We start from the raw sequence: 14,810 nt of genomic DNA on the forward strand, positions 1-14,810 counted from the left end.
TTTCTCAGCTCATAATCCTTGAGTCTGGTGCTTCTGCTAAGCCCAGGTGGGCTTTGAAGAAAGAGGGCAAGAGGAGACCCGGAGAGGGGGAAGGGGCAGTGCAGTGGGTGGGAGTGAGGCTGGCTGAGTTAGCCTTGCCCCTGCTGTCCATTGACCTTGGGTGGGACCGTGCCCTTCTCTGGCCCTCAGCCTTCCCAGCTGGAAGTAGTGGAAAGAGTTGAGCTCCAGTAGCTCAGAGCCCTGCCTGCCTGCACGTGGTGTCACCAGGGGGCAGTGCAGGGCCTTGGCTGCCTCCACAGCTGGCGGGCACTGTCACCAGCCTGGGCCTAGATCCTCTGGATTGGCCTTGATGCCTGGCAGGGTGGAAAAGCCTTTTCACTTAAGCTATGTCCTCATGTGCCTTAATGCCCCAGCATCCTAAATTTGGAATCAGCCCTGGGAGGCTCTGAATACACACGGTCTCTGACTCCTTAGAGAGGGGAGGGGGCGCTGGTGCTGCCCTCCCACCAGCACCTGGGAAGCAGAGCCAAAGGGAGAGGACTGGCTTCCAACATGGGTGAGACCCAGCTGGGTGCTGCCATCCTCTGTCCCAGCGCCTTCTAGCCGACTGGGTGTGGTCGCATGAGCCCAGCCCTCAGGTATCTCAGCCTTTGCCCAGGGTCTGGTGGCTGGTTGGTTAGACTTGTGGACCCGGAAGGTATAGGTGGGGCCCCATACAGGGGGTAGCCCACGGATTCGGAGTGCCTGCAGCCTTCTGCCTGGCTCTGTAGCTGAATGACCCCAGAGGCCTGGGGCGCTGGACCCCCACCCCCTAGGTAGAGGCAAGTCAGAGACCAGCTTCTGGCCAGACTTTGGAGGGTGGGGGTGGGGCACTTCCCCTACCCTGGGTCCCAGGTTGGAGGCTTGGGGCTGGGGAGGATGGGGATGGGAGCCTGCCGTATTTCCACAGCACTCAGGAGGGCTGAGCCAGGGTGGAGATAGGAACCTGGAGGGCTTCGGGGATCCCCAAGAGCACAGGGAGAGTAAAAAGCGCCCGCATTTGGAGAACGGCCTCTTCCCCGCTGCCTTGGGGAAGGAAGGCAGGGGCCGCCCTGCTCCGCCGCGGGCGGGGCTGCCTGGACCCCGCAGGGGTGGGGAGGGCCAGCCGGGCCCAGGAAGGGGGCGGGGCGGCCGCAGTGACGCGCGGGCGGCGGGGAGGGACGGCGGGGGCGCCGGCGGGCGGACTGGGAGGAAGGTCGGGGCCATGGGCCCGCGCTGCGCCTCCAGAGGGTCCGGCTACTGCTGGAACCCGAGGCCGAGGCTGGGGGCGCTCCGGGCTCCGATCCACGGCCCGTGCGCCTTCGCCCGCACCGGGTGAGGGGCGACCGCCCTAAACTAGAGGTGAGCCGGGACGTCGGCAGGCGGGCCAAGAGCACGGGGGGACGGGGACGCTGGGGAGCACAGGGAAGTGGGGACAACGCGGCCTCTCGCCTGCGCGCTGGGCGCGAGGTGGGGGGTGGGTGGGAGGGGTGCCCGCAGCGGAACCGGGGCGCAGGTGGGCGGAGCGGGGCTCCCAGGGCAGGGGCCTGTGGGATACCAAGTGGAGCCACTCTTGCCTCAGCCCGAAGGAGTCAGCCCTCGGGAAGGATGATGGGGTGGCTGCATAGACGAGTGCCGGAGGTCCACGGAGGATGCTGGGGAGGGGGCAGTTGAGGACTAGGCTGCCGGCCGGGAAGAGGAAGGCAGGTCTGGGGGGCGGAGGGATTACTTATCTAGTCCTGGAAGGTCAGTTCGGATGCGGGGGGTGGGGAACACTGACAGAGATGCTAAGAGGAGGGGCGCATGGGGCTGCTTCGCGCAGAGACACCCCGGAGGGACGAGGTTCTAAGTGGACGTCTAGAGTCGGGGACACGGGACCCCACCGACTCGGGTAAAGGAATGCAGGGGATGGCCCCGAGGGGCCGGGTGTGGAAGGCGGGCCCGGAAGGAGGGGCCCCGGGGCTCCTGGGGGCGGGTCCCCGAGGGATGCCGTTTCCAGGAGGCTTAGGACGCGGCCGTGGCCGGAGAGGCGAGGAGGGCCCGCCGGCCCGCGCCCGCCGCTCCGGGGGGCCCGCGTCAGCGCGCGGTTGCCATGGTGACGAGCGGGAGGGGGGCGGGGGCTGCGCGGAAAAGAGGTCAGCGCTCAGCCGCGCTGCGGCTCCCAGCCCCCGGCGGCGCTGGCGGCAGCGCTGGACTCCCTCTGCCTCCCCCTTGGCGGGCTCAGGCATGGGGTCCCGCGGCCCGAGCCCCTCGGCCCGCGCGCAGGGCTCGGGGCCGCGCGCCGCCGCCCCGCACTGACAGCCGCGCGGTGCCCTGCGCCAGGCGGAGCGGAGGCCGCGCGCGGCCGGCCGAGCGCCTTCAGGATGCTCATCAAGGAGTACCACATTCTGCTGCCCATGAGCCTGGACGAGTACCAGGTGGCCCAGCTCTACATGATCCAGGTGAGGGCGGCGGGAAACAGGAGACCAGGGGGGGCGATACTTCATGATGGGGTAACCCCACCTGGGACAAGGGGCCGGGCCCAGCCCAACACCCACCAGCCCTGCTCCGGGGCTTGGAAGGGCTCAGAGGCTAGAGGAGGAGAGAGAGGGCCCCCTTTGGATGCGGGGGGAAGGGTAAATGCTGTGGGGAAAGGGACAGGAGGGCCTGATGGTGCCTCCCTACCCCCAAGTGCCCAGCCGGTGGTGGACGCTCAGCCTACGTCTGATCTCCTTTAATCCTCCTTAGGATCTAATCCCATGGGGGTAAGGAAAGGAGAGCATGAGGAGAAGTGTGAGGAGGGGTCCTAGGTGGTAGAGAAGCCTGGGAGGGAGTCCCCAGAGGGTAGGATCCTGGCAACCCCAGGAGGTCAGAGAGTGGGATGAGGATCAGGCCCCAAAACTGTGACAGAGAGAGGCAGGCAGGGACCCCAGAGGGTGAGGGAGGGGGCTAGGCTAAGAAGGGGCTAGAGTTCTGGGCTTGGGCTGTGAGCAGAATGAGCCAGGGCAGGCTCTCAGGGAGGGGAGAGGGTGGGTGCAGGCCCTCAGGGAGGCCTGTTCCAGATGTGTTCCCCAGAAACATAGGATCAGAGTCTGCGGAGGCAAGAGGGCCATGATCCAGCCTCATGGGGTTGAGTGGGCCGAGTTCAGCTTCCAGGGCTATAAAAGGGCAGGATCTGGTGCTCTCAAACTATGAGAGTTGTGGCAGGAGCTGGTATTGGGGTCCCAGTGAGAGAGGGGACCAGGTCGGGTCCTCAGAGAGGTGGGCGCTCCTTTTACTCTCCTCGATCCTTCCAGCCCACCCACCCTGGCTTCCTCACTGCCCTTGGAGCACATGCAGCATGCTCCCACCTCAGGAGAGCTTGCACTGGCTTCCCCTCTGCCTTGAGTACTTCCCCCGACCCCACATCGGCTTGGCACCCTCCCCTCGCTTTGTCACGTTCAAATCGTGGTCATGTTATCTTCTCGGTGAGGCCTTCCGTGACCATCCCATCAAAATTGCAATCCCCAACTCGATCCCCCTTACCCTATTCTATGCTTTCTTCCATAGCCCTGCGCACCTTCTGATACCAGATAATTTGCCTTTTTCTGTTATCTGTCTCCCTTTACTAGAAGGTATGTTCTGTGAGGGCAGGCAGGGGTCTTTGTTCTGTTCATCAACAGATCCCAATTAATACAATCCAAACAATGCCCGGAATAGAGCAGACACTCAATAAATACTTGAATGACTGAATGAGTGACAGGTTGCTGAACCCTGGGGGCGACTGGACAGTGGCTGTGATCCTGAGCCCAGGAGCTGCGGAGGGCCAGGGTCAGGTTTCAGGGAATTGGAAAGGCTGGGACTAGGGCCCCAGAGCTGTACAGGGGGCCAGGCCGAGCTGGGGACCCCAGGAGCTGAGGTGGAGCTGAGCAGCCTGTTCTGCTCTGCCCTGGGCTACAGAAAAAGAGCCGGGAGGAGTCGAGTGGTGAGGGCAGCGGTGTGGAGATCTTAGCCAACCAACCCTACACGGATGGGCCCGGCGGCAGCGGGCAGTACACACACAAGGTGTACCACGTGGGCTCCCACATCCCAGGCTGGTTCCGGGCGCTGCTGCCCAAGGCCGCCCTGCAGGTGGAGGAGGAATCCTGGAACGCTTATCCCTACACCCGAACCCGGTGAGTGGGTGGGGCAGGCCTGGGGACAAGAGGGGAACAGCCCTGGTGGCACAGTAGTGACCTTCACCCCTGCCCTCTGCCCAGGTACACCTGTCCCTTTGTGGAGAAATTCTCCATTGAAATAGAGACCTATTACCTGCCTGATGGGGGGCAGCAGCCGAACGTCTTCAACCTGAGCGGGGCCGAGAGGAGACAGCGCATCCTGGGTGAGGCCTGGAGCCAGTGGGGGGACCCTGGAGACCCTCTTACGCCACCTCCCGCCTCGACAGGCAGCCTCTGACAAGTCCCAGGCTCTCCCCCTGCCTCGGCTTCCTGCCCGTGAAAGGCAGCCCTCCCAATCCCGAGGTGGGGAAGGGGCGGCAGGGGCTGGAGGGTGCCGGTGTTGCTCAGTGCTGCTGGAACCCCCTCAGACACCATCGACATCGTGCGGGATGCCGTGGCCCCAGGCGAGTACAAAGCAGAAGAGGACCCCCGGCTGTACCACTCGGCCAAGACGGGCCGAGGACCACTGGCTGATGACTGGGCGCGCACGGCGGCACAGACGGGGCCCCTCATGTGCGCCTACAAGCTGTGCAAGGTCGAGTTCCGCTACTGGGGCATGCAGGCCAAGATTGAGCAGTTCATCCACGATGTCGGTGAGCGCCCAGCCTCGGGAGGTTCCGTCTACCCAGCATGCCCCGGGCCCCTGCTTTGAGCCATGGATGAGCCATAGATGTCTACTGGGGACACAGAAGCCTAAAGCCATCATTTCCATTTGATGTGTGAGCGCTGAGGCAGAGGGGAGCAGCAGAGCCTGGCCAGGGTTCGGGGGAGCCTAGCCTTGAAATTCGGGTAAGAGTCCGGAGGCCAAGAATCTGATGACGTGGTCTCTGAGCTCCCTGCCGGCTCTGACGTCCAGAGCTGCTGCTTCTAATCATTAAGATTCTAAGATTCTCCAGTGTTCTGTGAGTTGAGTGAGACTTAGGGACTCTCAGGAGGCAGCATGCTAAGGAGCACAGGCTAAGGCTGTGACTCTGATGTCATTCTCTTGAGGTCCCTCCCACCCTCAGCTCCCAGAGTCCCATCCTCTGGCCCTGGTCTCCAGGAGCCCCTGTTTGACACTCCTCTAAACCTAACCCCTTGGCCCCTGTGGCTCAGCCCTGCCCCACCTGCCAGGTCTGAGGACGGGCCACCTGCAGGTAGGGAGATCCCTGGTTGAGGGCGTCCAGGGGCCTGGGTTCCACTCCACTACATACTTGTATGGGACCTCCAGCAAGCCACTTCCCTCCTCTGCTCCTTAATTTCCCTCCTGTCAACGAGGCGGAGGTTGGGCCAGACATTAAGAGCTAGTATTGACTGAGTGATCACACATGCCAGATCCTCTGCTAATCACTTTTTATGCAAGATCTCCTTTAATACCCACAACACCCCTCAAGGTAAGGACTATTATTATTCCCATTTCACAGATGAGGAAATTTAGCTTGGAGAATAATACAGGCTCCTGGTTCTTACCTTTGGAAAAATACGAAAAAGCACAAATAAGAAAATGAAAATCCTCCACATATAACCACTATTAAGATTCTGATATATTTCCTTCCAGAAGTTTATAATTCAACCATTATTACTTTATTTCCAAGATATGGACGTTTCTAACTTTATTCCTCTGCTTAAGATGAAAATATCCCAGAATGGGTATCATCTTTCACTACACTCTTCATTAAGTGCCAACACTTCCATTAACTGTTAACACCTTCATTAACCATCAACAATTTCATTAACTGTTAACGCCTTAATTGTTAACTCCTCTCAGGAAGTCAGCAGCAAGCCAGCTGAAAGAGAGCAAGAATAAGCATTGGTCCCAGCTTCCTGGGGTGTGGGGGTGGGGTCAGTGCTCAGAGTTGGGGTGTCAGAGGGATAGAAGAGGCAGGGAGGGAGGTGGGGCAGGAAGACAAATGCCCCAGTTCCCACTCCCATCTCGTGGATAGCTCTTGCCCTGCCCGACTTTGTGGCTCTGGGTGGGTGGTGTGCCCAGGGGAGCCATTCTCGGACCTCAAGGGCTGGGTATGCGGCTGCAGCAGCAGAGAAACTGGGAGCAGGGGGGCACAGTTCTGATGCCTGGGCACCTCCAGGTCTGCGTCGGGTGATGCTGCGGGCCCACCGCCAGGCCTGGTGCTGGCAGGATGAGTGGACAGAGCTGAGCATGGCCGACATCCGGGCACTAGAGGAAGAGACTGCTCGCATGCTGGCACAGCGCATGGCCAAGTGCAACATGGGCAGTGAGGGGCCCGAGGCCCAGCCCCCTGGGAAGGCAAGCGCCGAGACCCGGGCTGGGGCCAGCCATGCTGGCACCCCCGATGGGCCCGAGGCCCCCCCTGGCCCCGATGCCTCACCGGATGCCAGCTTCGGCAAGCAGTGGTCCTCATCCTCCCGCTCCTCCTACTCGTCCCAGCATGGAGGTAAGACTGGGGCACAGGGACGGGAGGAAGGGACCCTCAGGCTGGACTCAGGCTGAGGTTGATGTGGCCCGGCAGGGGGCGTGTCTCCCCAGAGCTTGTCCGAGTGGCGCATGCAGAACATCGCCCGAGACTCTGAGAACAGCTCCGAGGAGGAGTTCTTTGATGCCCACGGTCAGCACCGCAGCCCGGTTGGGGGGCAGGGGGGATGTCCCTGAGCAGCTCCTGCCACACCGTGACACAGCCCCTTCTCCCTGCAGAAGGCTTCTCTGACAGTGATGAGGTCTTCCCCAAGGAGATGACCAAGTGGAACTCCAATGACTTCATCGACGCCTTCGCCTCCCCTATGGAGGCTGAGGGGGCACCAGGTAAAGATCTCCCATCAGGTTGCCAGCCATTGGCACCCTGTATGCAGTGGGGACTCGGAGAACAACACGGTCCTAAGTTTAATGGGCTCCTAAGATGAATGTTAGTCCGGAGAGGGGTGTTGTTAATTACACAGGTGAATAAGGAATGGGTAATGGGTGGATGGATGGACACATGGCTGGCGTGTATTCACGGTTCGGACATAGTACAAAGAGGAATTAATCTGCAGTCCAGGAAGGCTTCATGTGGGAGATGACATCTAAGCTGGATTTTGAAGGATTGGACCAGCTCTGTCCAACAGAACTTTCTGTGATGATGGAAATCTTCTAGCCACTAGCCACATGTGGCTATCAAACACTTGAAATGTGGCTAGTGTGACTGAGTTTTGTACTGTATTGTATTTTAATTCATTTCAATTTAACTGGGCACGTGTGACTAGTGGCTACTATATGGGATAGGGCAGGATGAGAAGGAATTTCCCAGGCAAACAAGCATTGTGGGGAGAGGCAGCACTGCCAGCAGCAGGACTGGCATGTGCCAAAGCCCGGGAATGTGAAATGACCTGGGAGAGTCAGGTGAGAGGTCAGAGGAGATGGGGGCTGGGGGGCCACTCAGGCAGACAGCAGAGCAGGGATACCTGAAATGCCAGATGTGGGGATCCCCACAGACCCCTCAGTCTCCTTCAATGGCTTTCCCCCATCCTACAGACCTTGGAGCCGAGACCACCAAGGACATCGGGGAAGGGGCCCGAGCACCCAGGGACTCAGAGGTGAGTGGTCGGCCACCCCACATCACAGTTCTGCCCCCTCTGGCTGGGCCACTACTCTGACACCCCTGGCACCCCACTGTGCCCCGCAGGGCCCAGACGGAGCTGGGGAGCTGGGGGCCGAGGCCTGCGCAGTCCATGCCCTCTTCCTCATCCTGCACAGCGGCAACATCCTGGACTCGGGCCCTGGAGACGCCGACTCCAAGCAGGCGGACGTGCAGACGCTGAGCCTGGCCTTCGAGGCTGTCACCCGCATCCACTTTCCCGAGGCCCTGGGCCACGTGGCGCTGCGCCTGGTGCCCTGCCCACCCATCTGTGCTGCCGCCTATGCGCTTGTCTCCAAGTACTGGTCAGGGATGGAAGGGCGGGGGACACACGGGGTCCCCACGGTGCAGTCAGCCACCCAGGGGCTCTCAGGACAAGAGAAGCCCCATGGTGGGAGGGGGAGGAGGCAGGGAAGCCAGACACCTGGGCCAGACACCCACCAGCTGGACCTCAGTTTCTAGTCAGTGGCTCCATCACAAAGGCCTCTTGGGTGCTGACGCTCCCCACAAAGGCCCACGGTGCTAGGACCTGCCAGCAGGCCAAGGGGACTTGGAGGGGGCAGTGGTGGGGCTAGAAGCCCCCGACCCACCCACCACACTCCCTCCTCCTGCAGCCTGAGCCCCTACAGCCATGACGGCGACAGCCTGTCCCGCTCCCAGGACCACATTCCACTGGCTGCCCTGCCGCTGCTGGCCACCTCGTCCTCCCGCTACCAGGGCGCTGTGGCCACAGTCATCGCTCGCACCAACCAGGCCTATGCTGCCTTCCTGCGCTCGTCGGAGGGCGCCGGCTTCTGCGGGCAGGTCAGGGGCCAGGGATGTTCCCGGGAGCTTACCATCCAAGCCCTCCATCTGCTGGCCTCTGCTGCAGCCCCTGATGGCACCACCTTCTCACCCAGGTGGTGCTGATCGGAGACGGCGTTGGTGGAATCCTTGGCTTTGACGCGCTCTGCCACAGTGCCAGCGTGGGCACAGGGAGCCGGGGCAGCAGCCGCAGAGGGAGCATGGTCAGTGTGGCCCGACCCCATCTCTTCAGGGGATATTCTCTGGCTCCAGGTCTCTGCCCCCTGGAATATGACCTCTCTGCTGGCCGGGTCGCCTGCTGCCTTGTTCTGTCCCCTCTGGGGCTCTGCCCACCTTTCTTTGAGTCCTTGCCCAACCCCCAAGCCTCTCTCCTCACTTCCAAATAAGTAGAAATTGAATCATGTCCAGGCCTAAGGTATTTCTGTCCCCTGTTCCGTCTAGAACAATGAACTGCTCTCCCCAGAGGTTGGCCCAGTGCGGGACCCCCTGGCAGATGGAGCTGAGGGGCTGGGCCGAGCCAGCCCAGAACCATCGGCACTGCCCTCCCAGCGCCCCCCGAGTGACATGGCCAGTCCAGAGCCCGAGGGCTCTCAGAACAGGTGACACTCCCGCCTATCACCCCCGCCCTGGGCTTGCACTGGGCTGCAGAGGCAGCAGCACTGAGCGCCCCTCCTCCCCCATAGCTTGCAGGCGGCCCCCCCAGCTGCCTCCTCCGGGGAGCCCCGGCGGGTAAGCACAGCCTCCTGCCCACTTGCTGCCACCTCTGAGGCTCCCGACGGCCCCACCAGCGCCGCCCGCCTCGACTTCAAGGTCTCTGGCTTCTTCCTCTTTGGCTCCCCACTGGGCCTGGTGCTGGCTCTGCGCAAAACTGTGATGCCTGCCTTGGAGGGTGAGCCCTTGGGGTGGGGGTCACGCCTCATCCTTCATCTGCCCCTCCTCCATCCCCTTCCATCTTTCATCTCACCTGAGATGCTGGCATTCTTGCCATCCCTCACTGTACGAATTAAATGGCCTGGCTAGAGGAGGGGAACCTGAGGCCCAGAAAGAAGGGACTTGCCAAGGCTGAGTTTCCCACAGTACACCGGGAGGAACTCACGCCCACAGATGCTCTGCATGAGAAGGGGTCCAATGGCCATGGGAAACGCTGTATCCTGAACCACATCAGCAAATCGAAGGCTCTGATCCCTTCTAAGCCGAGACCTCTCACTTTAAGCAGGACCCCCGGTGACCTCAGGGAGTGTAGTTTGGGAAGTACTGTCTCGGGGTGCTGCTTCCCACACCCCCTACCTCCCAGAATGCCAGCTGAGCCTCCTCCCCCTGTTATCTTCTGGGTACCAGTGGCCCAGATGCGCCCGGCCTGTGAGCAGATCTACAACCTCTTCCACGCGGCTGACCCCTGTGCCTCCCGCCTTGAGCCCCTACTGGCCCCCAAGTTCCAGGCCATCGCCCCACTGGCCGTCCCCCGCTACCAGAAGTTCCCCCTGGGAGACAGCTCATCCCTGCTGCTGGGTACGCCCCCAACCAAGATAAAGGGAGGAAGAAGGAGGGCACCAACACGGAGGGATGGGGGTGGGAGCCCTCATCTAAGAACACATGAGGTAGTTCCTACATCATTGGCAAACTCTCAAATCACCACTTCCAGGACCAGGAAGCCCTACCCTGGCCCCTTGTGGGATCTGGATCCCCAAGGCCCTCTAACATTCTCTGCCTGGGAGTGGGGGCAGTGGTGATGACTGGGCTAGAGAAAGGAGGCAGGGTGATACTGGTGTGCCAGTGTCTGAGCACAGCCACCAGTGTAGGGGGCTGCTGTGTCTGTGTGTAGGGGTGCATTGTGTCTCTGCATGCACTTGTGTTCATGTTTTGGTGTGGGGCGTGTGCACGTATGCATGCAAGGGGGTGCCCATTTAGTCCCATAAGACAAGCGTGCCTGTGTTGAGGTAGTGGTGGCAGGCATTCTGGCAGGAGTGCAGCTGGCTGTTAGGGTGAGCTAAGAGGAGATAATGCCCCCACCTCTTCACTTTCACCCAGATAGGGGGCAGTTCAGCCTCAGCCAAGACCTGACCAGGGAGGGCCGGCAGGGCAGATGGTAGAGGTGTGGGGGCCGAGCTGTCCTGGAACCCCTGGGTGGGAAGACAGGAGGGCAGCCTGGTGCAGCCTGCTGCTGAGGTTGGCCCTCCTCCCCCAGCCGACACTTTGCAGACCCACTCAGGCCTCTTTCTGGAGGAGCTGGAGATGTTGGTGCCCTCAACACCCACCTCTGCCAGCGGTGCCTTCTGGAAGGGCAGTGAGTTAGGCACCGAGCAGCCCGCCCAGCCAGCTGCCCCCAGCACCACCAGTGAGGTGGTTAAGAGTAAGTCAGCCAGCCACCACACCTGGGGAGGGGACACTTATTCCACCTCCCAAGCCCAGCTGAAACACCCCTGCCCCCAGCATTTGCTCTGGGACCCCCCCTCCCCCAGCACCCAGCCGGGACTCGGCAAAGATCAGGGTTGGCAGAAAGGACAGAGGAAAGAGCACCCAGGGGCCAGACAGGTGGGCATGGGGTGGGAGGCCACCCCTGACCCACTGCCCACGTGGCCATGCAGTCCTGGAGCGCTGGTGGGGGACCAAGCGGATTGACTACTCGCTCTACTGCCCCGAGGCACTCACCGCCTTCCCCACCGTCACGCTGCCCCACCTCTTCCACGCCAGCTACTGGGAGTCGGCCGATGTGGTGGCCTTCATCCTGCGCCAGGTGGGTCCGGGGGTACCGGGCGAGAGATGGGAACCGGACAAGGATGGGAAGCCGCGGGCCAGGGGAGGGGAAGCTCCAGCAGCCCGCCGGCCTCTGCTGGCCCCCGTCACGCCCCAGTTCACGCGGCCTCGCCGGGTTCTGAGCAGGTGATCGAGAAGGAGCGGCCACAGCTGACGGAGTGCGAGGAGCCGTCTATCTACAGCCCAGCCTTCCCCAGGGAGAAGTGGCAGCGCAAACGCACCCAAGTCAAGATCCGCGTACGTACCCTGCCCCTCGCCCCCCAGGAGCGAAGCCCTGCTCGCTCTCCTCGGCATCCCCGCCCCTACGGTCTTCCCGGGTCCCGCCCCGCCCCCTGTGGTCCTGGCCCCACCTCCTCATGCCTCGGCCCCGCCCCTGGGAACCACTGGTTTCCTCCCCTCCCAGAGATGCGCCCTCACCCCACCCCGCCTCGTCCTCTGCATTCCAACGTGTCTCGGCTCCGCCCCCTCGGAACTGCAATCCACACAGGCACTCACGGCCTCGGGTCGGGGTCCGCAAAAGCGCCCACCCCTTGGGCCTCGCCCCTCTCCCGCAGCAGCCGTCTGGGCGCGGGTCCCCCTCAGCAGCCCCGCCATCCCCTGGCTGCGGCCTCACGCTGTCTCCTCCCGCCAGAACGTCACTTCCAACCACCGGGCGAGCGACACGGTGGTGTCTGAGGGCCGCCCCCAGGTGCTGAACGGGCGCTTCATGTACGGGCCCCTGGACGTGGTCACGCTCACTGGAGAGAAGGTCAGGATGCACGGCCTCACCCCGGGAAGACTCGCCCCAATCGGGCCTACCTGGCTGCAACCGGGAGCTCATGTCCAGTCCCGCTTCATATCCCCGGGACAGCTCCCGGTCCTGCCAGGTTCAGCCCCCATCCCCATCCACCCCCGACGACAGGCCCGCCTCGGCCCTCCTCCACTCAGGGTCAGGGGGACCTTCTCGCCCCCTCTCCCCACCAGGTGGACGTCTACATCATGACGCAGCCGCTGTCCGGCAAGTGGATCCACTTCGGCACCGAGGTCACCAACAGCTCGGGCCGCCTCACCTTCCCGGTGCCCGCCGAGCGTGCGCTGGGCATCGGCGTCTACCCGGTGCGCATGGTCGTCAGGTGAGCGCGGGGCGGCCGGGCCTCTGCGGCGCGGGGGTCCCTGGGCCTCGGCCCAACGCCGCTCACGCCGCCTTGGGCCACAGGGGCGACCACACATACGCCGAGTGCTGCCTGACGGTGGTGGCCCGCGGCACTGAGGCCGTGGTCTTCAGCATCGATGGCTCCTTCACCGCCAGCGTCTCCATCATGGGCAGCGACCCCAAGGTGCGCGCCGGTGCCGTGGACGTGGTCAGGTAAGAGGCCGCCGCCCAGTTCGCCGCGGTGACCGGCCCCACCCCAGCGTGGAGCTGACCGCCACGCCACCCCGCAGGCACTGGCAGGACGCGGGCTACCTGATCGTGTATGTAACGGGCCGGCCCGATATGCAGAAGCACCGCGTGGTCGCCTGGCTGTCGCAGCACAACTTCCCCCATGGCGTTGTCTCCTTCTGCGACGGCCTCACCCACGACCCGCTGCGCCAGAAGGCCATGTTTCTGCAGAGCCTGGTGCAGGAGGTGCGCGGCTGGGGAGGGTCCCGCCAGACACCCCCCCCATCGGGCCCGGACCCTAATTGACTGGAGAGACCCTTAGAATTCTGCCTCCTCGGTGTGCGAGGGGCCCCTAGTCCTTGGGGCCTACTAGGGAGATCCTGTTGGTCCCGCCCCCGTGGGGGCCTGGTGACGTAGGACTGTGGGGCCCCGCCCCCGAAAGTCTGACCCGGAAGCCCAACAGACCCCACCCGCAGCCTGACGGCTCCTCCCCCGGGCGGATGACTGGGCTCTGTGGTCACAGGTGGAACTGAACATCGTCGCCGGCTACGGGTCCCCTAAAGACGTGGCCGTATACGCGGCGCTGGGCCTGTCCCCGAGCCAGACCTACATCGTGGGCCGCGCTGTGCGCAAGCTGCAGGCGCAGTGCCAGGTGAGGGCCAAGGGAAGGCGGAGACTGGGAGCCAGCCAGGGAGCAGGGGCCTGGATCTGAGGCCATAAGGACCGCCTGTGTTAAGAAGCAACTGAAGGAGGCGGCTATGAGAAGGCTGGCCAGCCTCAGGGGACCTGGGCTGCTCCTAGGACAGAGGTCATGAGCAGCTGGGAGCTGCGGGGCAGACCAGGATTGGTAATTCAGGCTGGAGCGTGCTCAAGACCTCCAGTGCTGGCTCCACTCTGGCGTGGCCTTGGGCATGGGCCTTGACCTTTCTGAGCCTATTTCTTGTCTGTAAAATGGAAATGATAACATGGCACTGCACTCGACAGCTATTGTGAAGATCACATGATTTACTGCACACCAACGTGCACAGGCCTGGGCACAGAGCAAGTGCCTGCTGAATGTTAGCTGCCGTTATTCCTCCCATGATCCCATTTTACAGTTGAGGAAACTGAGGCCCAGAAAGGGGCAGAGCTAGGAGTAAAGCCAGGGTGCCCCAGCTCCCAGCCTGGGGTTCCTATCTGCCAAGGGAAGACTCTGGCCAGCACTGCCCAGGAGCCGAGGGAGGGCAGGTGAGGGCAGCGTGTGGGCCTGAGACCACCATCCCCTCATCCCTGCCCACCTCTGCCCACAGTTCCTGTCAGATGGCTATGTGGCCCATCTGGGCCAGCTGGAGGCCGGCTCCCATCCTCACGCCCCCACGGCACCCTCGAGGGCCACCCTGGCCAAGAACAGCTATGGTGGCGCTGCCCCTGTGGACTTCCTCCGCAAACAGAGCCAGCTGCTCCGCTCAAGGGGCCCCAGCCAGGCGGAGCGCGAGGGCCCAGGGACGCCGCCCACCACCCTGGCCCGGGGCAAGGCCCGGAGCATCAGCCTCAAGTTAGACAGCGAAGAGTGAGGCCCAAACTCTGGCTGGACCTGGGTTATTTATTCACACCCTCGAGGGGCCCAAGCACACGTGTGGGAGGCTGGGGCCCCAGCCGTGGCCCCCAGCCCCACACCCTGCATCTTTGCCTGCCCCTCAGTGTTATTTCCCTTCCATGTGGGGGGACCCAGCCCCAGGGGGAGGAAGGAGGGAGCAGCAGGGGCCCAGAGGCTTCTTCAGTGTGTAAATCCGTGAAAATAAACACCACCTGCATCCCACCTGATTGTCCACCCATCTGGCATCACAGGGCAGCCGAGCTCCCAGTTTCCAGTGTGATGGGGACACTGAAGAGCAGAGAGAGGCCGGGATGTCCCCAGGGCCCTGCAGCAGGTCAGACGCAGGGCCAGGATGGGGGCCTGGGCCTTGAAGGTCTCGTGGAGGGCTCTGTCCTCCCCTCTACCCATGGCCTCCCCCTGGATAGAGTCAGCCCACCTGCCCGGCCCGCCCCACCTGGGCCAGCCTTTCAGTTCACAGGGGCCCAGACTGGGCTTCTCACTGGACCTTCTGCCTCCAGAAGCTGAGGCCAGGGGCCCATGGGATCCGAGGCTCGGGG

General features: G+C 62.8%; 1 protein-coding gene across 2 annotated transcripts; it reads left to right on the top strand.

Annotated features, from left to right (window-relative positions):
- Nucleotides 1–1,225: 1,225 nt before the first annotated feature.
- Nucleotides 1,226–14,475, top strand: PITPNM1 (phosphatidylinositol transfer protein membrane associated 1). 2 transcript variants are annotated; one of them, XM_058526249.1, is made up of 24 exons: nucleotides 1,226–1,380; nucleotides 2,341–2,459; nucleotides 3,937–4,151; nucleotides 4,236–4,357; nucleotides 4,562–4,786; nucleotides 6,260–6,586; nucleotides 6,662–6,757; nucleotides 6,844–6,951; nucleotides 7,657–7,718; nucleotides 7,808–8,058; nucleotides 8,374–8,563; nucleotides 8,659–8,766; nucleotides 9,005–9,162; nucleotides 9,247–9,452; nucleotides 9,902–10,072; nucleotides 10,749–10,913; nucleotides 11,149–11,297; nucleotides 11,444–11,554; nucleotides 11,949–12,065; nucleotides 12,281–12,429; nucleotides 12,513–12,662; nucleotides 12,740–12,923; nucleotides 13,201–13,329; nucleotides 13,967–14,475. In XM_058526249.1, the coding sequence occupies exons 2-24, from the start codon at nucleotides 2,382–2,384 to the stop codon at nucleotides 14,228–14,230; spliced, it is 3,735 nt and encodes a 1,244-aa protein (XP_058382232.1). In that variant the 5' UTR covers nucleotides 1,226–1,380; nucleotides 2,341–2,381; the 3' UTR covers nucleotides 14,231–14,475. The 2 variants fall into 2 exon arrangements, with proteins under 2 accessions (XP_058382232.1, XP_058382233.1); XM_058526250.1 differs by lacking the exon at nucleotides 10,749–10,913.
- The last annotated feature ends 335 nt before the right edge of the window (nucleotides 14,476–14,810 follow it).

Source organism: Diceros bicornis, chromosome 31, assembly GCF_020826845.1.
Source record: "Diceros bicornis minor isolate mBicDic1 chromosome 31, mDicBic1.mat.cur, whole genome shotgun sequence".
Taxonomy (NCBI): domain Eukaryota; kingdom Metazoa; phylum Chordata; class Mammalia; order Perissodactyla; family Rhinocerotidae; genus Diceros; species Diceros bicornis.

Excerpts from the sequence above, each read along its gene's own strand:
- PITPNM1 (XM_058526249.1), top strand. The coding sequence starts at position 2,382 with ATGCTCATCAAGGAGTACCACATTCTGCTGCCCATGAGCCTGGACGAG. Across the intron at positions 4,358-4,561 it reads GAGGAGACAGCGCATCCTGG|ACACCATCGACATCGTGCGG; the intron begins GTGAGGCCTGGA and ends GAACCCCCTCAG. Across the intron at positions 11,555-11,948 it reads GCACCCAAGTCAAGATCCGC|AACGTCACTTCCAACCACCG; the intron begins GTACGTACCCTG and ends TCCTCCCGCCAG.